General features: G+C 41.3%; 1 protein-coding gene across 3 annotated transcripts; it reads right to left on the reverse strand.

The window, feature by feature from the left end:
- Positions 1–6,382: 6,382 nt before the first annotated feature.
- On the reverse strand, positions 6,383–22,258 carry gmnn (geminin DNA replication inhibitor). 3 transcript variants are annotated; one of them, XM_068056776.1, is made up of 7 exons: positions 22,106–22,258; positions 19,118–19,182; positions 13,819–13,923; positions 11,778–11,937; positions 11,582–11,664; positions 11,372–11,482; positions 6,383–6,914 (listed from the first exon to the last, which is right to left on the reverse strand). In XM_068056776.1, the coding sequence occupies exons 2-7, from the start codon at positions 19,172–19,174 to the stop codon at positions 6,780–6,782; spliced, it is 651 nt and encodes a 216-aa protein (XP_067912877.1). In that variant the 5' UTR covers positions 19,175–19,182; positions 22,106–22,258; the 3' UTR covers positions 6,383–6,779. The 3 variants fall into 3 exon arrangements, with proteins under 3 accessions (XP_067912877.1, XP_067912870.1, XP_067912884.1); XM_068056769.1 differs by lacking the exon at positions 22,106–22,258 and adding an exon at positions 21,963–21,996; XM_068056783.1 differs by lacking the exon at positions 22,106–22,258 and adding an exon at positions 20,470–20,721.
- Positions 22,259–23,981: the final 1,723 nt, after the last annotated feature.

Raw genomic sequence — 23,981 nt, forward strand, 5'->3', positions numbered from 1 at the left:
GGACTGTCAGATAAAACAGCAGAATATAGATAGATTGGAGAGTTGGGCAGAGAAATGGCAGATGGAGTTCAATCAGGGCAAATGCGAGGTGATGCATTTTGGAAGATCCAATTCAAGAGTGAACTATACAGTAAATGGAAAAGTCCTGGGGAAAATTGATGCACAGAGAGATTTGGGTGTTCAGGTCCATTGTTCCCTGAAGGTGGCAACGCAGGTCAATAGAGTGGTCAAGAAGGCATACGGCATGCTTTCCTTCATCGGACGGGGTATTGAGTACAAGGGTTGGCAGGTCATGTTACAGTTGTATAAGACTTTGGTTCGGCCACATTTGGAATACTGCGTGCAGTTCTGGTCGCCACATAACCAAAAGGATGTAGATGCTTTGGAGAGGGTGCAGAGGAGGTTCATCAGGATGTTGCCTGGTATGGAGGGCGCTAGCTATGAAGAGAGGTTGAGTAGATTAGGATTATTTTCATTAGAAAGACGGAGGTTGAGGGGGGACCTGATTGAGGTGTACAAAATCATGAGAGGTATAGACAGGGTGGATAGCAAGAAGCTTTTTCCCAGAGTGGGGGATTCAATTACTAGGAGTCACGAGTTCAAAGTGAGCGGGGAAAAGTTTAGAGGGGATATGCGTGGAAAGTTCTTTACGCAGAGGGTGGTGGGTGCCTGGAACGCGTTGCCAGCGGAGGTGGTAGACGCGGGCACGATAGCGTCTTTTAAGATGTATCCAGACAGATACATGAATGGGCAGGAAGCAAAGAGATACAGACCCTTAGAAAATAGCGACATGTTTAGATAGAGGATCTGGATCGGCGCAGGCTTGGAGGGCCGAAGGGCCTGTTCCTGTGCTGTAATTTTCTTTGTTCTCTTTGTTCAGTAGAGAATGAAGGAATGTGGGAAATAAATTCCACTCAGATTTCCCTTCCCCTTTAAGAAAATGACTGCTAACCCACCATCTTGTAAAAGAATGACAGCCTATCTATATCTATTTGATGTTGTAGAGGTCAGATTGACAAGGAGTAGTCCATGAATGACACTGGTCTGTACTACAGACAACCAGTAAAACAATTGCTCTGGTTAAGTAGAGGTAAAATTCAATCCATTTATTCAAGTGAAGCCGTTTCAAATTGATTTTGTCTACAACATTCTGAAATTTTGTCTGTGATGGGGACAGATATATTTTTTCTAGCAGTCTGATTTCATCCTGTTTTCTTATTTTGAAAAATAGTTAAAAAGATTGTTTTAAAGTGTATGTATCTAAACCTTCTACTGCAAATGTTTGTAATGTATTACTGCCTGGAGAGGACAGAAAGGAGCAATGGTTGGCTGGCAGTGTGCCTGGCAATTGTCAAGAAAGCTAACAAACAACATTGCAGAAAAAGACCAGGCAGATAAGGACAGGGTATGTCTGTTGACTAAATATACTGGGTTACTGGTTGACATCAGAGCAAATACTGAATTAAATCAATGGTTCCACACCATTCCAAGTCAAGCAATATGGAGATCTGTGCATGTCCACTTACGCAAGCTTAAAGAACTCCACTCACTGACACCAAAGCTGAGTAAAATTATTAATGTGAACAAAGAGCTGACATTCTTTGCTGAAACTAAAAAGCCTGAACATAAAATGTAAGCTATTTGTTGCTAATTCATTAATTTTCAGAGCTTGTAGTCCATATGAAGCCAAAGTGGCACTAGACTATACCTATGAGATGGCCTCACTTCTGTTAAACTGGATTGCTGCAGTTAAATTGCAGATGCTGCATCAAATGAACACAGAACATGCAGTATAACTGACTTGTGTATATTTGGTGTCCAAACTGGACATACACTGCAAATGAAAGCCAAAAGCTGTCACTGACCAGCTGCCAACAAGTCCCCTGACCAAATTAGGCTATGATCCAAGACAGTGTTGCTTGATTTTAAACTATATTGAAATATGAATAGCCAAAAACTTTGCTTCAAGGACTGAAAGTTGACCTAATTTTACTTGAATGTGGTCAATTGGTCGTATGCTGAGTTCTACTTGCAGTTGTGATTACATTACAATCTTGAGGTCATTCACCCTTTTTAATATTTTGCCAATGTCTATTAGCCTTGAGATTTAGAACACTTCTAATTCAATTTAATATTTAATTTTCTGTGACATTATCCTTTATTGGTACCAAAATATATTCATTCTCATCACTGCTAGTCCTTGTAAAACTCAGAAATACTGCAAACAGTCCAAACCTATATTTCATTGGGTGAATCTACAGATTACCAACTCTTGTTATAAAGAGTTTATTAAAGTTTGTGGTTCTGCGTATTTACATGTAGTCATTTGACCCATTAGTCAGAGAATCACTAACACCAGGTGCAATTGGCTTTTTTTTAACTCTTTCATGGGATGTGAGCGTCACTGGCAAAGCCAGAATTTGCTGCCCATCCCCAAATGTTCTGTTCTATAGAAAGCTTTGGCAGTCTACAGAATTTAAAGCCAGAAGTTGCCATACACAACCAACAAAATTTCCTCAAGCTCAGGAACAACGAACTCTTGCGACAGGCTTTAAACCAGGGTTGTCCAACCTTTACGGACGGAGGACCGCATTATGATTTTTGCTCAGCCCAGGGGGCTGGTGAGAAAATTTCAAAAGATAAAGGCATTAAAAATTTATCTTACTAATAAAAACAACAACAAATGTGCATTTTTGTGAAGAGGCTTTAAATGAGAAGAGCAATTTTTTTTAAGAGATACAGTACTGAAACAGGCCCTTTGGCCCACCAAGTCTGTGCCGACCATCGACCACCCATTTATACTAATCCTACATTAATCCCATTACCCTCTCACATCCCCACCTTCCCTCTATTCCCCTACCACCTACCTATACTAGGGGCAATTTATAATGGCCAATTTACCTATCAACTGACTTACTTTCTTGTCACTATATTGAAAACTGATTTAGTGACATACCTGGCATTGTTTTTGCTTGCATAATAGTCAATCTCTGCTTGCACACTTAATGTAGCGATGCAGAACATTCTGGATAGATTTCCATCTGTCAGGAGAGACCTTGTTCTCTCCTTGGTCTCTCTCTGCACATGTTTCTGTCTCTCTTTCCCCCTCTCCCATCCCTAGGACTAGGGAACACAGATTTAAAGTTTTCGGCAAAAGATGCAGGGGGAATATGAGGAAGCACTTTTTTTACACAGCTGGTGGTAATGACCTGGAACACGCTGCCCACAGGGTGGTGGAAGTGGAGACGATCAATGAAGGCAAGAGGAAGTCAGATGGCCACCTGAGAGAAATAGACTTGCAGGGATACTGGGATCAAGCCAGGGAGTGGGACTGACTGCATTGTTCCAATGAGAGCCAGTTGGCCTCCTTCTGTGCCTTAATTACTCTCTCTCCAGCCCCCGCCTGTCTGTCTCTCTCCAACCCCCACCCCCCCATATCCCCCACTCTCCTTTCAGTGTTACCACTGTGTTCCCCACTCCTCACTCAGTGTTCCTCACACCTGACTCAGTGTTCCCTGCTTACTGTTCCCCACAGCAGCCATTCCCACAACTGGATAATTACCATGCCTGCATTATTTAAGTTGGGGTGAGTGAAGATGGAAACCTGCCTAGTGTGCAGAATACAGGACATTTACTGAATTGCTCAAAAGCAGCAGGGGTGGCCGATCCCAGGGTGCCTGCGGCGCTTTCCACCAATCAGCGCTAGTGCTGCCCGGGCAGCCCCTATGAGTTACAAGGAGTGACCAATCACAGACAGGGGTCCCCCTGCCTGTCAGACACAGGTCCCACCTACACCCTCTGCCTGATGTACATGGGAATCGTCAATCAGAGCTGAGCCACAGGCAGATTGGCGGGCCAGATTTTGGCCCGCGGGCTGTATGTTGGACAACCCTGCATTAAAGAGACAATATTTTCTACAGTAAATAAAAACAGTGCGGGTAATACTCAGCAGGTCTGGCAGCATCTCTGGAGAGAGAAGCAGAGTTAACATCTCCGGTCTGTGACCTTTCATCAGAACTGGCAAAGGTGAGAAATGCAATAGGTTTTAAGCAAGTGAAACAGGGGTGGGGGGAGGAAAGAGAACAAAAGGGAAGTTGTGTGTTAAGGCAAAGGGCAGGAGAGATTAAATGACAAAGATGTCATGAGACAAAGGCAAAGGGAGTACTAATGGTTGTGGTGAAAGACAAAGCATTAGTCCAGATAGTGTTAATGACAGAATATGAACAGCTCTGTCCAAAAGCACAAAAATGAAAAACCAAGTTTATGACAGGTAACATGGTTAAAAAATAAGAGGCCAGTTATGCTCTGAAATTATTGAACTCAATGTTGAGTCCAGAAGGCTGTAGAGTACCTAACCGGAAGATGAGGTGCTGTTCCTTGAGCTTGCGTCGATATTCACCGGAACACTGCAGCAGACCAAGAACAGAAATGTGGGCATGGGAGCAGGGTGGTGAATTGAAATGGCAAGCAACCGAAGCTCGGAGTCTTGCTTACAGACCGAGCGGAGGAATTCCGAAAAGCAGTCACCCAATCTGCGTTCAGTCTCCCCACCGTAGAGGAGATCGCATTGTGAGCATTGGATACAGTATACTAAATTGAAAGTACAAGTAAATTGCTCCTTCACCTGGAAGGAGTATTTGGAGCCTTGGATAGTGAAGAGATAGGAGTACCAGGGCAAAGAGTACAATGGGTATTATTTACTCATGGATTCCCCATCCTCTTATTTCCTGAAGGTGCTGGCAGCCCTTCAATACAGCATCAAGCCACCATTCTTTAATCATGAACCTAGATGTCATCAGTAGATTATTCAGCTATCAAAAATATCACAATTTGAGCCTAATCCTGTTCACATGCACAAACATTCCAGTGATGATCCAGAGTAGGAAAGCCAACCAAATTTTCTCTCCCTTGCTCAAAAACACAGGGGCAAACTTTGGCATCTTGCAGTCCTTGCTGAAATTGACAAAAATCAAGAGATTATTCTGGCTTACCCTATGGAGAGGCATATTTACCTACTGAGCTAAGGACTATGTTATGGGTCATGACTGAAGCTAGGAGATTCTGAACGGGCAGGTATCATTCTGACCTCATTGTTGAAAGCCACCTGCAGCCCTCTAACCTTCAAAAAACTGTTCCTCCAGCTCTGGATTCTTGTGCAGTAACAGTCCCCCATCCCCTTCCCCCAGTTTCATTAGGCTCTCCTTTGGTGGCTATGCCAACTTTCTAAGCTCAAAGCTCTGCAATGTCCCCCTACATCTACCTCTCCAGTCTTTTAGGTCTCCTACCCCACACGCTCCTTCTTTGGCTTGATGTCCATTTTTGTCCGATTACATTTCCATAAAGTGTCTCAATGCACCACTTTACATTTATATAATTACCTTTTAATGTAAATTGTTATTGAATGACTTTCTTACCCAAAATGTAGAGCATTATCTAAATGACAGACATGGTTATAGATCAGAAAAAGCTTTTAGTCTGCCAACTAGAATGCTAAAAACATTTATAAAGTCATGGCTTTGATCACATATCTAAATTTCATAGGTAAAATTGGCCATTACAAAAAAATAATCGCCCCTGGTGTATGCAGGTGGTAGGAGAATTGAGGGGATGAGAGGGGGAAAATGAGATTCATGTAGGATTAGTATAAGTGGGTGATGGTTGGTATGGACTTGGTGGGTTGAATGGCCTGTTTTGGTGCTGTATCTCTTTAAAAAAAAAAATTAAAACAGAGAAAGAAAACACCAAATTCCTTGCAACTGTTAAGAAACTAATCTCTTAAGGATATCAAATCCAATAATGTATGCTGCTATGCAAAATTACATGCTGAAAATTTGAAACAGGAAATGCTGGAAATTCACTTGCTGTATTTGCAACCTGCTTTCCACCTTGTGTAATATTTTTAATTGATGGTCCTTCAGTCATCACTTCACACTATTTGTGCATTCATTTTTCCTTTCAACATCCCTCCATCGCCTTATTACCAATTTTTGTAATGACAGTTTTCTACTAAGCAATTTGAAAGCCATTTATCACAATGGTCACATGTAACATCTGCATTTTCTTCCTTCTCCGTATAGACTTGGAAGTCATTTGTCCCAATTACCTTTTCAGCACAGCTGGGTTAAATTTCACTGTGCTGTATCAGTTCCTGGGCGAAGTACATTTTAGTTCAGATCATTGGAATTGGTTCACCAAATTTGCTCCTCTGAACACAGGCATTTGCTCAACTGTATTTTCATAGCTGGGAACTTTACTGTCCTAAAAAGGTTTCTGTTTAACTAGAGAACTAATGATCATATGGTAGGTAACAAATGACTTTTAGTTTGCCCATTAGGAAACCATTTAATAAAACATTTAATATACCAAAGTGAAAAGTGAAAAAAACTTTACAAAAGTAATTTATTACACAAAATGGTGTATACACTAAAATATAAACTAAAAACAAACTTAAATATACACTTTCCTGGAATGCATTTACATACCAAAAAAAGGACAGATTTAGTAATCTTGTCCATCAAGTTTATTGGACAACTATTACATTGGTGACCTTTTACATTTCCTTACATAAAAAGGAATATTTTACACATGCAATTATCAATTTGTGCATGGAACAAAATTCCACAAGACCACTTGTACGAGAGATGACAAGAATGGCAGTTCATAACTGGCAGTCATTGTTGTAGCACTGAAGTTCTTTTGAAAACTATGCAGGGGAAATAAGTCTCCCTCCTGTTTGGCATCAGCAGCTTTTTATTAAGCAGTCTAGAATATAAATGTACCTAATCTTCCTCATTAGGCCCTATCTCAGGACTCTCAATGAAAGATTCATCTTCTGTAGCTTCTGTGGTCACCTTGGACTCAGCTTCCTGTTCCAACTCTGCATTGAACTCATCAGAACTCTGTCCAGTGAGCTTCTGTTTGAAAGTATGTAGAAAAAAAAAGTTAGAGAAAAACAGAAGCAAAGAGAGAGAGAGAGTTTAATTAAAAAGGAATACACAATTATATTTGCAGCCTCAATTAAATATAGTGGGCCACTGTAATTAGTTACAGAAACTGGCTGAAAAACATCCAGGACAGTCAACTCTGGCACAAGTACAATGACATTCCAGAGAAAACATTTTGTTCGCACACAACTCTGCTCAAACTCAATAGTTATGAAGTCCACTGTACATGAACAAATTGCAATTAGGTACAAGATACCAAACTAAGGAACAAATATCAGTATAGGTACAGTAGCAGAGTGGATGCATTACTGGACATGTAATCTACTGGCCTGAGTCATTAGTTCAGGAGTTCAAATCCCACCACAGCAACTGGAGAATTCAGTTAGTTCAATAAATTTGGAACACGCTAGTACAAATAATGACCATGAAACAACTAGATTGCTGTAAAACAGCATCTGGTTCACTGATGTCCTTAGGGAAGGAAATCTGCTGTCCTCATCTGGTCTGGCCTATGTCTCACTCCATATGTGGTTGACTCTTAACAGCCCTCAATTTGCCTAGCAAGCCACTCCGTGATAGCAAACCAGTGACAAAGTATAATAAAACCAGAACCATCAGCCAGCATCAGATTCTGACAATAAAGAGTCACACAGCCCAGTCAACCCTGCAAAGTCCCCTTAATTATCTGGCCACTTGTACCAAAATTGAGGAGCTATCCAGACAAGTCACGCAACAGTCCGACGGTCATACACACAGAATCATAGTTTTCAGCCAACGTCCCAGATTCCTTCATCACCATCCCCAGTTATGCCCTGTTCCATCAGCAGTACAAACACACCAGAGGTAGCAGCAGAGTCATATACAGAAGGGAGTCATCAATATTGGCTCTACACCCCATGAAGTCTCGTAGCATCAGGTCAAACATGGCCAAGGAAACCTCCTGCTGATCATCACCCAACACCCTCCCTTAGCTGAAGCAGCACTAAGGGTAGCAAGGGCACAAAACACTCTGGATATAGGACATTGATGTCAGTCATCGAATGGATCAGCAACACTACTGACGGAGTTAGCCCCATCCTGAAGGGCATAGCTGCCAGACTGAAAAGACCAATAAGAAAAACCTGACATCTTCACAAATCTACCAGTTTTAAATGCTTCTGTCCATGAAAGTATTGTTAGGACTGACCACACAGTTCTTGTAAACAAAGTCCTACCTTCACACTGAGGATACCTGTCATATTGTATGGTACTACCACCATGCTAAATGGGATAGGTTCAGAACAGATCTAGCAGCCTCCAGACTAGGCACCGGGCCACCAGCAGTAGAAATGTATTCAACCACAATCTAACCTAAGGACAATATATTCCTCAGTTTACCATTACCATCAAGCTAGAGGACCAAGACTGGCTTAAAGAGTGCAGGAGTGTATGCCAGGAGCAGCACCAGGCATACATAAAAATGGAGGTGCAAACCTGGTGAAGCTACAACAAAAGTGACTACAGGCATGCTGAACACCAGAAGCAGTATGCTTTAGACAGTTATGCAATTCTACAACCAATGGATCAGATCAAAGCTCTGCAGTCCTCCCACATCCAGTTGTGAATGTGATGGTACAATTAAACTAATTGGAGGGGGGGGGGGTGGAGGAGGAAGAGGAAGTGGTGGTGTTAGTGGCTCCATGAGCATCTCCATCCTTAATGATGAGAGTCCAGTTAGAGTACAAAAGACAATGCTGAAGCACTTGCAACCATCTTCAGCCAGAAGTGCCAAATGGATGATTCCTCTCAGTCCAGGACACCCACCACAGAAGCCAGTCTTCAGCCAATTTAATTCACTCCCCGAGATATCAAAAAATGGCTGAGCACACTGGATACTGCAAATGCTATGGGCCCAACAACATCCTGGCTTTTGTGCCTGTGCTCCAGAACTAGCCATGCCTCCAGCCAAGCTGTTCCAGTACAATTTCAACACTAGCTTTACCAGACAATGTGGAAAACTTCCCAAAAAAATCCAATTCCAACCACCACCCCATTAGCCTCTCAAAGTGATGGTGTTGTCAATATCAAATGGCACTTACTCAATAACCTGCTCACCAATGCTCAGTTCAGGTTCCATGAGGTCCATTCCACTCCAGGACCTCATTACAATTTTGGTCCAAACATGGACAAAAGGAGCTGAATTGCAGAAGTGAGGTGAGTGACTGCCCTTGATCAAGGCAGACTTTAACGAGTGTGGCATCAAGGAGCCCTAGCAAAATTGGAGTCAATGGGAATCAAGGGGAAAACTCCCTTGGCTGTAGTCTTACCTAGCGCAAAAAGATGGTTGTGGCTGTGGAGTCAATCCTTGCTGTGGAAGTTCAAGGTAGTGCCCTAGCCCAATCAACTTCAGCTGCTTCAATGACCTTCCCTCCAGCACAAGGTCAGAAATAGGGATGTTCGCTGTTGATTGCGCAGGGTTCAGTTCCATTCCCAACTCCTCAGATAAGGCAGCAGTATGTGACTGCTCACAGCAAGACCTGGACATCATCCAGGCTTAGGCTGGAAGGTGGCAAATGACATTTGTGCCACACAAATGGCAGGCAATGTCATCTTCAACAAGTGTCTAACCACCTCCCCATAACAGCATTATCACTGAATCCCCACCATCATCCTGGGGGCTCACAATGATCAGAAGCTTAACTGGACAAATCACAAATATTGTGGCTACTAGAGGTGGTCAGAGGCAGGGCATTCTGCAAGATCTACAGCAGGGTAGAGTTACGCTACAGCTAAACAAAGCCCTAGTTATACCACACTTGCAGTAGAGTAGCAGCTCTGGCCCCCACACTTTAGAAGGGTATATTGGCCTTGGAGGAAATTTGGCACAGATTTACCAGAATGATACCTGGACGCCAAGGATTTAATTACAAGGGGGTTTCACAAGCTCAGTTATGCATCCCAGAAAATTAAGGGGTGACTCACTTGATGTTTAAAGGTATTAAAGGGAACAAATAGGGTAGTTAGAGAGAAACTGTTTCCAATGGTTGGAGAGTCCAGAACTAGGGTGCACAACCTAAAAATCAGGACCCACAACCCCCCCCAAAAAAGTGGTAGAAGTTTGGAATTCTTCCACAAACAGAAATTGCTGCTAGATAGATGGTTAACTTTAAACAAGATTGACAGATTGTTAACCAAAGGTATAAGAGATATAGGGCAGATGGTATTTGGAATTAGGTCACAAGTCAGCCATGATCTCATTGAATGGCAGAACAGGCTCAAGGGGCTAAATGATCTCCCCCCCATTCCTATGCACAAGGCACATATCAGGACTATGATGGAATACTCTCCACTTGCCTGGACGAGGGCAGTTTCAACAGAAGCTTGACACCATTCAGGACAAAGCTTGCTTGATTGGCAGCTCATCTTGCACCACTAGTTATATATAATGTGTACCATCAACAAATACATGGCAACATCCCCAAATTGGATCTCTACCACCCAGGACAACAGCAGCAGGTACATGAAAACCCCTCAAAGTCACACACCATCCTGACTTTGATGTACATCTCTGTTCCTTCACGGTCTGACTAAAGATCCTGGAACTCCCTCCCCAATAGCACTGTTAGGTATACCTACACAAGGATTGCAACTCATCATTACCAACTTCTCCAGGGCAATTAGAGATGGGCAATAAATGCTGGCCTTGCCAGTGACACAATTGAGTGAATGAATTTTCAAAAAAAGTACAGAATGGTGCAGTCAGAGACATTGGCCTTTCACCCCTTGAGGCCTCAGTTCCAATCTAGTTTAGATTGGATCAAAGGAATGAAAATCTCCCATCTGCTGGCTTTTCTGGTCATGGAAAGCCATTTTGATCACTCTGGATAGTCTTGATCCAGCTGTAAGCGGAACTCATTTGTTAACCTCATTTCCTACATTACAACAGTGACGACAATGAGTGATGCAAATGCAAGTGTTTCATTTATTCATTCAGAAGGCCAGAATGACTGGTGGGGGAAGTGGAAAAACATCACCTCATGCAGAACAGAGCACTTTATTTTGCACCATGCTATATCTGACAGTGCTTGTTCCTGACATCAGCTGCTTGAAATGAAAGTATCCATTCCCAACAAATGTCTGCCTATAGAATATGAAATTGACCCAACTAAAGTTATGAAAAGAATGCAACGTGACAGTGGACAAGGAATATATTGTAATACATGGTAAAATATTATTTGAAATAGATGAGACACAAAACCATTTAGTAGCTACAAGTTAGTGAATTCCAACCACGACCATGCTTACACTAACTTCAGGTAGGAAGTGGCAAGGATTAGAAATCCAGTTACAAATTCTGCGTCACAACATGAATTGAGGGATCCTCTTGGTCATGAGATTGAAAAACAGCAACTAGATCACCACCTTCTCCACACAGGAAGTCTTCTCACCTCAATCAGATCAGCCATGTACTGTACATACTCTGCTAACTCTGCTAGCTCTTGGTTCTCCTTCTGTAACTTCAAAATGTCTTCATCTTTATGTTCAATTTCTTTGTGTAGCTGGAGGGGAAATGTTTAAAAGATCACATTTCAAACATTTCCAAATGTTGTTCATTTGAAATGACTGACCACACGAAGAATAATCTCAAAAGTACATACTCTTTCATTTTCTTGTAGAACCTTGAACAAGGCTTTTCTTCGCTCTTCTGCCAATTCCTTCCAGTACATGGAACTTGGGTTAGCTATAAAGATTGCCAGAATTCAGGTTAAACTAGAATTTAATTCATTAGGCAACTTTAAAGTTTCTCAATGGGTTTTAATTTTCAAAAACGGTTAAAACCAGAACAGTACGTACTTTTAACTAGAAGTTGGTAAGCTTCTTTTGTCATGTCTTGACTTTCCAAATTCTCATTATTGCATTTTGTGCTGTCTTGAGCAATCTGTGTGCGCGATTTCTTGCAGCTCTTTGGTTGATCATCATTCCAGTGTTTTCTTTTGGGAGACTGCTTTGGTGACTGCAAGAGGAATGCAAATCTTCATGTATCTGGCATTTTTGCCATACAGTACAGTAACAAAGACAATCAAAACATACATGAGTCATTCTCAAATGCACTGAAACTACAATAAAGCACACACAATTTGCACCACTGAAGAAAAAGACTGTGGGGTGGGGGTCAAAAAGATCATAATGTTGAAACGTTTTCACCCTTTGCCATGTGCAAATTTTCTCTTCAGCATGTAAATGACAAATATATCAACTGTATTTCTAAAGCAGCGTAAAATGCTCTGGTAAAAAGCAAAACACGAATACACAAACAAGGAGCAGGTGTAGGCCACTTGGCCCTTCGAGTCTGCCACACCATTCAAGATCATGGCTATCTAATTGTAACCTCAACTCCACATTCCTGCCTAACCAGATAACTTTTCAACCCCTTGCTCAAGAATCTATCCACCACTGCCATAAAAATATTCAAAGACTCTACTACCATTGCCTTTTGAGGAAGAGTTCCAGAGACTCAACCCTAAGGGAGATATAAAAAAAAAATCGCTCATCTGTCTTAAATGCACAACCCCTATTTTTTCTTTTATATAAAAAAAAGTGATCCCTAATCCTAGAATCTCCTACAAGAGGAAACATCCTTTCCACATCCACCCTATCAAGACTCCTCAGGATCTTACGTTTCAATCAAGTCACCTTTTACTCTTAGCTCCAGTGGATACAAGCCTGGCCAACCTTTGCTCACAAGACAACCTGCCCATTCCAGTTATTAGTCTAGTAAACCTTCTCTGAACTGCTTCCAACGCATTTATATCTTTCATTAAATAAGGAGACCAATACTGTACACAGTACTCCAGATGTGGTCTCACCATTGCCCTGTATAACTGAAGCACAACCTCCCTACTTTTGTAGTCAATTCCCTCACAATAAATGACATTCTATTGGCTTTCCCAATTACTTGCTGAACCTACATACTAACTTTTTGCAGATTCATGCACCAGGACACCCAGATCTCTGCAATCTTTCACCATTTAGATATGCTTTTTAAAAAAAAAAATTCTTCCTGCCAAAATGGATAATTTCACATTTTCCCAAATTATACTCTATTTGCTAGATCTGTGCCCACTCATTTAACCTATCTATATCCTTCTGTAGCCCCCTTATGTCCTCTTCACAAGTTACTTTCCTACCTATCTGTCATCAGCAAGTTTAGCAACCATATTTTAGGTCCCTCCAAAGTCATTATTTATATATATATATATATATATATATATAGTAAAAAGTTGAGACCTCAGCCCTGATCAGCACACTACACATCTTGCCAACCAGAAAATATGACCCATTTATGCCTACTGTTTCCTGTTAGCTGGCCAATGCAGCCCTGTAATTCTCGATTAACATTCCAACATGCAATAGAGCCTCAGCAATTAACATTAATCACATGCTTAAACAACTGAGACTTAAAAACAGCTCCCTCTCCAACAATCCCTGCTGAAAGTGCACCTGTGGGTACATGAGGACAGAGGTGGTCTGGGACACCCTTCATGTTGCTCCACTATTTCAACATCTACCATGAATCAGTGCCTTCAAGGAAAGGAGTGGAGAAAATTGGTAAAGAATTTAATAAAAGTGTTAAACAGGTTACAGCAGTGACATTTTATCTTCATAGACTATACAAATCAAATTATCGGGTTTTAAAAGCTTACTGTACACCATCCCTTACGATCTGGGCAACCCCAATTTAAAACAATAGCTGTTATAAATGTTTTATTCCATCAGTAAAAGTTCCACTTCAGTTCAAATTTTACACTTTTGAAAGCAAATTACATCAACTAACCCAACACAGCAGTTAACCAGCCAAACCTGAACCATCAAGTGGGAGAAATTTACATATTACCTCATTTAGCCTGCCAACAAGTTGATTTGAAGTAGCAAGTGGTTGAATCACTTGTAAAGTCCGTCTCAGTGTAGTATTACTCGTAGTTCCGCTAGTAAAGAAACTCTAATGGAGATAGGAAAGGGAGGAAAAGGAAGTTAACATTTAAGCTTAAACAGAGTCATGTAATCAAAAGATTATTTACAAACAACTTTTGCAGCTCAGACAAATATAACCTGCTTATTTATAAAATTTCTCCCATCTCTTGCCTTGGCATACGAGCAATTAGACAAGTACAATTCTGTTGCTGCGCCTGACATCCACAATTGCCCACTTTCCAAGAACATATAAACTTGCATCTATATAGAACTGTTCACCACTCAGGAAATGCTGCAGAGCCAATTTCTGTAAACAAACGGGGCAGTCAATTTGCACACCAGATCCCATAAATAGATGGTAAAAACCAGCTGTAGTAATAATGCTGGTCTACTTTGATATATCATTACATCAATATGTACAGCAGATATGTAGGCAAAGTTTGTAGTAGTGCAAAAACAATAGGGCAGTAATAGTAGGGGATTTTAACTACCCCACCATTAACTGGGACAGTTTTAGTGTGAAAGGAATTGAGAAAGCAGAATTTTTGAGGTGCATCCAAGTTAACTTTTTTTGGCCAGTATGCATCAAATCCAACAGAGGGCACAGTTTTAGACTTAGTTTTAGAAAATGACAGGCAGATGGAAGGAATGGCAGTGGGAGAGATTTTGGTGGTTGAGATCATAATTCAGTAAGCTTTAACAATTATAGAAAAAGGACAAGGATAGAACAGGAGTTAGAGTTCTCAATTGGGGAAAGGCTAATTTTACTAAATGAGTGATTTTGCGAAATGGACTGGAAACAGCTACTTGAAGGTTAATCAGTATCAGAGCAGTGTGAGGCAAAGGGGTTCAGAGTATACATGTTCCCACAAAGAAAAAAAAAAGGGTGAAACGGCCAAATCTAGAGCCCCATGGACCTCAAAGATAAGGCAGAAAAGGAAAGTTTATGTCCGACACAGAGCTCAATGCTACAGAAAGCAGAGGGGAGTATTTAAGCAGAAGGGTAAAATCAAAAAGGAAATTAGGAACGCTAAGAGACAGCATGAAAGAATATTGGCAAGCAAAATCAAGGTGAACCCAATGATGTTTTATCAATACATTAAGAGTAAGAGGATAACTAAGGAAAGAGTAGAGCCCATAAAAGACCAAAAAGGTGTAGGGGCAGATGAGGTTGGTATTGTTCTCAATGAATACTTTGTGCCTGTCTTCACAAGAGGGGGACGATGCAGATATTGCAGTTAAGGAAGAGAGGTACGACGTATCGGATGTGATAAACATAGAAAGAGAGAAGCATTAATGGGATTAGCATCCTTGAAAGTTGATAAAATCACTAGGGCTGGATGAAATGTACACCAGGCTGTTAAAAGCAGCTAGAGAGTAAAAAATAGCAGAAGGTCTGACCATCATTTTCCAGTCCTCACTGAATACAGGTGCGGTGTCGGAGGATTGGAAGACTACTAAAGTTGTACCTCTGTTTAAAAAGGGAGCAAGGGATAGACCAAATAATTACAGTCCAGTCAGTCTAACCTCAGTATTGGGCAAATTATTGGAATCAATTCTGAGACACAGGATAAACTGTCACATAGAAAGGACAGATTAAATCAAGGACAGTCAGCAGGGATTTAAGGGAAGATCTTGTCTGACAAACTTGATCGAATTTTTTGAAGTATAACAAGGAAGATAGAGGAGTGTAGTGCAGTTGATGTGGTCTAGGTGGATTTTAGCAAGGCTTTTGACAAGGTCCTACATGGCAGACTGGCTAAAAAAAAAAAGCCCATGGGGGTCCAGGGAAATGCAACATGGTGGATACAAAATTGGCTCAGTGGCAGGAAACAAAGGGTAATTGCTGATGGGTGTTTCAGTGACTGGAGGGCTGCTTTTAGCAGCATTTCGCAGGGCTCAGTACTGGGTCCCCTGCTTTTTGTGGTATATATTAACAATTTGGATGTAAATGTAGGGGGCATGATCAAGAAGTCTGCAGACGACAAAGATTAGCCATGTGGTAGATAGCGAGGATAGCTGTAGGCTGCAGAAAATGTTGATGGTCTGATCAGAAAAAAGTGGCAAATGGAATTCAGCCCAGATAAATGTGAGGTGATGCATTTGGGGAGGTCAAACAAGGCAATGGAATACACGATTAATGGGAAAATACTAAGTGTAGAGGAAGTGAGGGACCTTAGTGAATGTCCACAGATCCCTGAAGGTAGCAAGACAGATCGATAAAGTGGTTAAAAAGGCATGTGGAATGCTCTCATTTATTAGTCAAGGTATAGAATACAAGAGCTTATGCTGGAACTGTATAAATCATTGGTTAGGCCACAACTTGAATACTGTTTGCAGTTCTGGTCACCTCATTACAGAAAGGATGTAATTGCACTAGAGAGGGTACACAGAGGAGATTTACAAGGATGTTGCCGGGACTAGAAAATTGCAGTTACGAGGAAAGATTGGATAGGCTGGGGTTGTTCTCCTTGGAACAGAGAAGGCCAAGGGGAGATCTGACTGAAACGTACAAAATTTTGAGGGACCTGGATAGAATGGAGGTGAAGGGCCCATTTACCTCAGAGGTCAGCGACTAAGGGGCATTGATTTAAAGTGATTGGTAGAAAGATTACAGGGGTGATGAGGGAAAGATTTTTCATCCAGAGGTTGCTGGGGGTGGGGGGCGGTTCTGGAACTCACTGCCTGAAAGGGTAGTTGAGACAGAAACCCTCAACTCATTCAAATAGGAGTCAGATATGCTCAAGTGCTGTAATCTACAGGGCTACAGACCAAATGTTGGAAGGTGGGATTAGACTGGGTGCCTCATTCTTTGGCTGGCACAGACACAGTGGGCCAAGTGGCCTCTTTTTGTGCCATAAGCTATGATTCTAGGTGTACAGCGCAACAGGCCAATGAGCCCAAATGGTTTATGCTGGATTTATGTTCCACATCAGCCTCCTCCTATCCTACTTCATCCAGCATATTCTTTTTTTCCTCTCTCCTTGTGTTTACCCAGACTCCCTTTAAATGCATCTATTCTATTTACCTCAACTACTCCTTGCAATAGCACATTCTATATGTTGAGTTTCTTCAGAATTCCCCATTAGATTTATTAGTGACAATCATATTTATGACCACCACTCTCAAAAAGTTAAATATTAAAAACATTCTAGATCGGTGACATAGAATAGCAGTATCAATCTACAGCACTGAAACTACCTTGGCCCAATTGTCCAAGCCATAGAGTCCTAGTTAAGCTATAGCCTGTAGGAAAGGAAGAGAATGAAAGCAACCAAGCCAGGCAGTCAGGAAATGTTCAGGAGCAGGGTACTGAGCTATCTCTCACAAAAGATCTACAATATATTTTTAGCATTCATCCATGACATGCCAATAGGCTCTGGGTACAGCACTTGTTAGGTACCATTACAGTGCTACCCAAGTACCCCAATCAATTCAACATAATGGGCTATGATGCAAAAAAGCTTGCAAAGACTAATCTTTTTATTGAAATATCAAAAGGTACCCAAAGCACATTCAAAATATTCTAAAAGCAATTATAGCTCTAATTTAGATGAATTGCACTACTTACATCACAGATTAGATTCATAAACACACAGCAAAGTGAAAACAGCAGTGATTCAGGGGGATTTAAACCTAAAAACACACTTCAAAACAGTCTGCCTTACATAATTTTATATTACATTTACAGCACATTGACCTGCTGGGCCAAATGCTCTGTTAATGTTCTGCTTCTGCTCCACAAACCTCCTCCAACCTACTTCATCTTACTTTATTATTGCTATTACTTTATCCCTCATGTGCTCATCTACCTTCCCATAAAGAAACTCAAGATTAATAAAGCCAACCTTCAACTTTTGGAAAACATGTCCTTTGATTTATAATAAATATTTAAACTCTCAAAACAAGTCCGCTTGTTCAAATACAAAATAAAAACAAGAAATGCTGGAAACACTCAGCAGGTCTGGCAGCATCTGTGGAGAGAGAAGCAGAGTTAACGTTTCAGGTTAGTGACCCTTCAGAACTGGCAAATATTAGAAATGTAAAAAGGTTATAAGTAAAATGGGGGTGGGGCAAGAGATAACAAAGGAGAAGGTGTAGTTATCACTGGCATGATTCCAATGATAACAACATTTGCCACTGTCAGTCCATAATTTCACAACAGAAGCACACTGTACCCCTCGAGTATGAAAGCAAGTTCCTTCAACCGGGTAATTTTTGGTAATAGCAAGATTGCTATAAATAGCAATAATTATGAACCCTTGATCTAACAGAGACCACTTACAAGTATTAAAATCACAAACCTTTGACAAAGTCACAATACCAAATAATTTTAAAACACTATAGCATAAGAACTCTTCACTCAACCTAGCCACATTTTACCAATCCCAGTGCAACTCTCACTAAATGATCTTCAGATCAGAAGAACACAACTTTATTTCACTGGTCTGATACATACACTTCAAAACACATTAGCTCCAACAGTTGAAGAGGGCCTACCAAGCTATTGTTCTCTGGGCTGGAGCACTGAGTTTATCACTTTACCTGACCTTAGTACAAATGGCTTTTATTTACTAAAGTTGGAATCCATTCATCTTTCCTAATGATTAATTAAACTTCCACCATAAAAACCAGCTAACAAAGGTAGATTAAAGGCATGATTAGGATTGATGCAAGTTGTATTCATGCATTACACTGCAAGCGTGGGAAAATAATTTATACTGTACTGTGTACGTGTAGCAATAGAATTCCCACGGTAAAGTTATTTCACTACAGATTATGACTCCTGTGGTGGACACACCTTACCAAGCGTGGGAAAGTGCTACACAATAGGTCGGTAGACATCATTAAAGATTAAACCACACAGATTAGTTATTCCTTCCAAGGTGAATATATGCCAACAAATGCTGTTTCAGCAGTTAACCCATCACTTATAAAACAGTACTGGAGTACAATAACATTAGAGTAGCACATATTTTGTAAGTTTTGTACAGGTTGCATTTAATTTCAGCCCTTTATTGTATATCAGTTTAGCTATGGCAGCATTTCAGGTAAATTGAAATTGAATTCATTACCACTATTGACTGACCATCAGCTTGCTGTTCAGAAACAGAGGAGTTCCCATTTTCACTATACCTTTCATTTCCAGAATCCTGCCTGTCTTACAGAGGTTTATCTAAAATCCTCTATGATAATGCTGGTGTTGGGAATTCTGGACTTACCTTTATGGTTGGTGTGGGCTTATTGGCATCAAATCGGTGGTTCATATTGGTGGTCATTGTTAGAGCTTAGGAGGGGCAGGGGTGGGTAGGAAAGAAAATAAGATGTCAGTCAAAAGCACCAACTTTAAAAAAAAAGTACATACAGGAAAAGGTTCCAAATGCCTTTGCCTTCCTTTTTTTAAAAATGTTATTCCCTTCTTCTTGACAAACTGCTCATAAATGATGGCTGCCCCCTCACAGGTTGCGTTTTATTTGTAGCATTTCCAGCCAGATGCCAAATTACTTATGCATTGAGCCTCAACTCCCAGAACAAACACCCATCCTCTTACAGCAGATTCAGACAGGTACTGGTAAGCTGAGGATAAACAAAGAAAGAATGCATTTCAACACTCAGCTTCAATGACATTAAAAGTGACTGACCCAAAAAAGTTAGCATTTATATAGCACCTTTCACGACCACCAAGTGTTTCAAAAGCATTTTACAGCCAATGAAGTTCTTTATGTAGCCACTGTTGCAATGTAGGAAATGCAACAGCCAATTTGTACATAGCAAACTCCCACAAAAGCATGGGCTAATGACAAAATTATCTGTGTCTTATGGGAAACACTGGCTAGGACACTGGGGATAAATCTCCTGCTCTTCTTTGAAATAGTGCCATGGGATTTTTTTTTTTGTTTTTTTACATCCACTCGACAGGGCCTTGGTTTTAACGTCTCGTCCAAAAGACGGCACTTCCTCAGTACTGCACTGGAGTGCCAGACTTGATTTGTGTGTTCAAGTCCTAGAGTGGGACTTGAACTGACAATCTACTGAGCCAAAGAGGAGTGCTACCAACTGAGCCATGGCTGACACCTTAAAGATTTATGCAATCTGAGAAACCATAAATGACAACATTTGAGAAGTCCATGGTAAGGTTTATGGAGAGAAATTAGAGGCCCTGCTTAAAAAAAAGGCTTCGGCATCCTGCTATATTAGATTGCTTCAAGTTTGTCCATAATCTTAACACACTTTAACTTGTTCTCTCATCTCAAACGTTATGCTAGCTTGACTATCAAAAAGGCCGCATTAACTTAACCCCTTTAGTGTAAAGTCTGAAATTTAACTTTACGGCAAAATTGCAGATGAGTTGAGAATTTTCCATAATCAAAATCACTAAAATTGCAGTGAGTACAAATATGGAACACAAGGCATAAACACTACATTTATTTTACAATTAATTAGGTTTAGAACTTCTCCCCTTCCCATTAAAGAGGTTATAAGAGCTAGGTAAAGGAGACATGCTTATTACATTTCCACATTTTTTTCAAGGCTATGCTGATGCACAATTGTACAGACTCATTGGTGGGCTTACCTGTGTAGAGAAACAGGTTTCACAAAAAACAAGCAGGGCTTGAAGTTGAGGAATGACCATTCATTTCAATCACTCTATGCAAACATCCCCCAGGTTTACAGGTTCAATGCACCATTTTAAGGAGCCAGCAATGGGTTAGAACATCAACCTTTCATTGCTTAGACCTGCATTTGAACTCAGCCCAGGCTAATGAATGGAAGCACTGCAAAAATTGCCTTGGGCAGTCTCAAACCAGGTGACAGTGATTGAAATTGGGAGCACAGATCTACTGCAATTTGACACTAATTACTTAGCTTTTCACAGTGCCTACTAGAATGGCTGACGAGCTGAAATGTCACATGGGTCACAGAAATTAAGTGCTGATGTAGAGGTGACAGCATATTGTTCAGCCAGAATAGCAGCTCTGCCCCCACATTACAACATGTACTTGATGGACAGGGTTGGAAGATATTCCAGTTCACAGTACAGACAGTCTTCACCTTCCTGAACATAAAAATGCAAAAAAGGCAGTTTAAAAAAAAGTCAGACCAATGTGTTTGCATTGGTGGTATGCCTGAATCAGCGCAGTATATTTAACTGAGTAGTTCCCCATAGCATATTCGTTATTTGGACAGAAGGGTCTTTATTAAAAAGGAAATCAGGAGCAAAGGAGCAACAGTAGTCCTCGACCAGTAGCAGGCTTGCTGCACTGTAATCAGCTGAGAAAACTAGTGGGAGAATATTTATACTTCCTCAAAAAAGCTAATTTGGTCTTTCATAGTATCGCACAAGAATGTAATCTACATAAATAGCCATTTTATAAAAGGCGAGGTAAACTGCAGTAGTGTGTATGAGAAGTAACTATTTTTCTTTCAGCCACCAGAAGCTACCAAAGCTCCACAGAAAGTTTTACAACCTATCTTATTTCAACATCTTTCATGTACCCTCAAATCATATTTGCCTTCTACCCGTCCAGATCCACATTATCTTGGAAGGATGGTTTTGTGTTAATACAAAATAAAATTTATGTTGACAACTTTTGCTCCACAGCAACCAGATAGAACCTTAACGTACCTAAAATGCCCTTAAAATAATTTTTAAAATTTATAATTCGTTTATACCAGACAACATCTAGCCTTGGATTTCAGTACTCTGAGTAAAAGTGTCATGACCTAACTGGAACTAAAGGGTGTTCGCTTCCAGCTTTCCGCTGATACACAAGCGAGCGATCAATGTCAGGAAACAACTCAGATGGAAAGAACAGTTACTGCAGACATGATCCGTACCGCCCGTGTCAGTAGGAAGCACCCCATACCGTTCGAATGGAGATCATCACTCCTCATATTCTCTCAGATCATTAGGTACCACGACACCCACCCAGAAAATGATTCTACTGCCGCTTTAGTTAATGAAAAAACTCCATGAAAGAAAATCAAACCACTGACAGCCGCCGATCCAGTTTCCCGGTAGGGATCCATTTCTTCCCCCCCACCCCCACCCCAAGGGACTCTTACCCCAGACACAGTCCGGCATGGGCTCGGCCAGGCCCTGAAGGGGGTCCCTCACAGCCTGTACACGTTCGGACCAAAACTGAGCGTCTCAATTTACACAATTTTTTTTTTGTAAAGCACACAGCAAACAGTCGCAGATGACTCACCGTCAGTCTATGTCTCTCTAGGTTTAGTTCCCCACCCCTGCGGGCTGGGTGGCACGAACAGAGGTGCTCCGTTCCTGTGATACTACACTAACCGCCAACCACCCGCCCTCGCGCTCTCTCCCTCCGGGTATTTTTGCCGCCTTTGGATCGAGGTTAAAATATCCTCCGGTCACGTGACGGAAGGTGGGCGGGGAAAGCGAAAGGCGCTGTGGGTAAAGGGGTGGCGGGGTCGACAACAAAAACAGTAAAAGACGTTTCTTTATCCTACAAATATAGCCTAGGAAACGTAAATTGAGAGATATTAAAATATTTAAAGTTAATTGGCTATCTAAACGGCCATCGGCAAGTACATGGAGGTCACGTGACAGTGACCCCGTTTGAATCGAGCGGGTCCAACACGTGCTCAAGCTTGTGACAACAAACTAAACGCTGCATAGACTTTACATATACAACAACGCACAGGATCAGGCCATTCAGCACAACCAGTCTGTGCCGGCGTTTATGCTCCATTGCAGCCTCCTCCCATTCTCATTTAACTCTCATAAGCAAAACCCTCTATTTATTCATTTCTCTCTCATGTGCTTGTCCAGCCTCCTCTTGACTTAAACCACTCCCTGAAAAAGTGAGTTCCACATACCCATCTACTTCTTCTGAATTACCTTTTTGGTTTCTTGGTGACTATCTCATATTAACAGCCTCTAGCTTTGCTGGGTCACAACCCCCAACAAAAACACTGCCGGTGTACCAACACCACATTGACTGCAGCGGTCCAGGAAGGTGGATCACCACCCCCTTCTCCAGGGCAATAAAAACTGGCCTTGCCAGTGATGCTCACATCCCAGGAATGAATAATAAAAAGCAAACTGCGATGGGAGCTCAGGAGCAGCCGCTTACTAAAACCTGGCCAAACTGTTATAGAGTTAGCAACCAAATCAATCTCCCCACTTCATTAAAAGCAAAATACTGCAGATGCTGGAAATCTGAAATATTCTTGTTTTTATTCCTCACTTCATTAATTGACCCACCCACATTCATACCCACAATTCATTTACTCCCCATCCACATTTGTAACCTCAATTCCTTTACCCCACACCTATGCCCTCAATTCCCCTACTCCCCACTCACATGCATATCCTTAATTCCCCACCCACATTCATGCCCACAATTCATTTACTCCCCATCCACATTTGTAACCTCAATTCCTTTACCCCACACCTATGCCCTCAATTCCCCTACTCCCCACTCACATGCATATCCTTAATTCCCCACCCACATTCATGCCCTCAATTTCCTGCCCCCAGCCAGATTCGTACTCGCCACTCTCATTCCATTGCACACTGAAACCCTCTATTTCTATATGCGGGTACATTTCTGATTTTTACGAAAAGTCCTTCATTGGCTGTAAAGCAGTTTGGAGCTTCCTGAGTTAATAAAATTTACTACGTAAATACGAGTCTTCCTTTCTCAACACCTCCCACAATAATACTCCATCTGACTCTCTCCCAGTATAAATTCCACCACTCCTGAAACCTCCATATAACCTTTCATTTCCTGACTCCCTTTCTCAATAAAATTCCACTATTCCCCTCATCACCTTCCGTGCTGAAATCCTCCATTGCCTAACCCTTCCTATACTCTCTCTCCACTGAACTTCAACTCTCCAGTTCAAACCTCTGGATTAATCCTTCATCTTGTAATGAAACGATTGAATAACAATATAAATATAAAATCCCACTTAAGAGTATAACAGCGCTCAATCAATCCATCCCCACTAATTTACATGAATTTCGCTAGAGTAAAAGGTCACGCTCAGGGTCAGAAGCAAACACGTGACATGCCGTGACGTACGCTGGTCTGTTTACATAGTTTGAAATTA

This window comes from Heterodontus francisci, chromosome 2 (genome assembly GCF_036365525.1).
Source record: "Heterodontus francisci isolate sHetFra1 chromosome 2, sHetFra1.hap1, whole genome shotgun sequence".
Taxonomy (NCBI): domain Eukaryota; kingdom Metazoa; phylum Chordata; class Chondrichthyes; order Heterodontiformes; family Heterodontidae; genus Heterodontus; species Heterodontus francisci.

Bases quoted from the DNA above. Each gene is read 5' to 3' on its own strand.
- gmnn (XM_068056769.1), bottom strand. The intron at 13,924-19,117 runs GTAAGTCCAGAA...TATCTCCATTAG, and splicing joins AGCCCACACCAACCATAAAG to AGTTTCTTTACTAGCGGAAC. The intron at 11,938-13,818 runs GTAATATGTAAA...TTCCTCTTGCAG, and splicing joins TTGTTGGCAGGCTAAATGAG to TCACCAAAGCAGTCTCCCAA.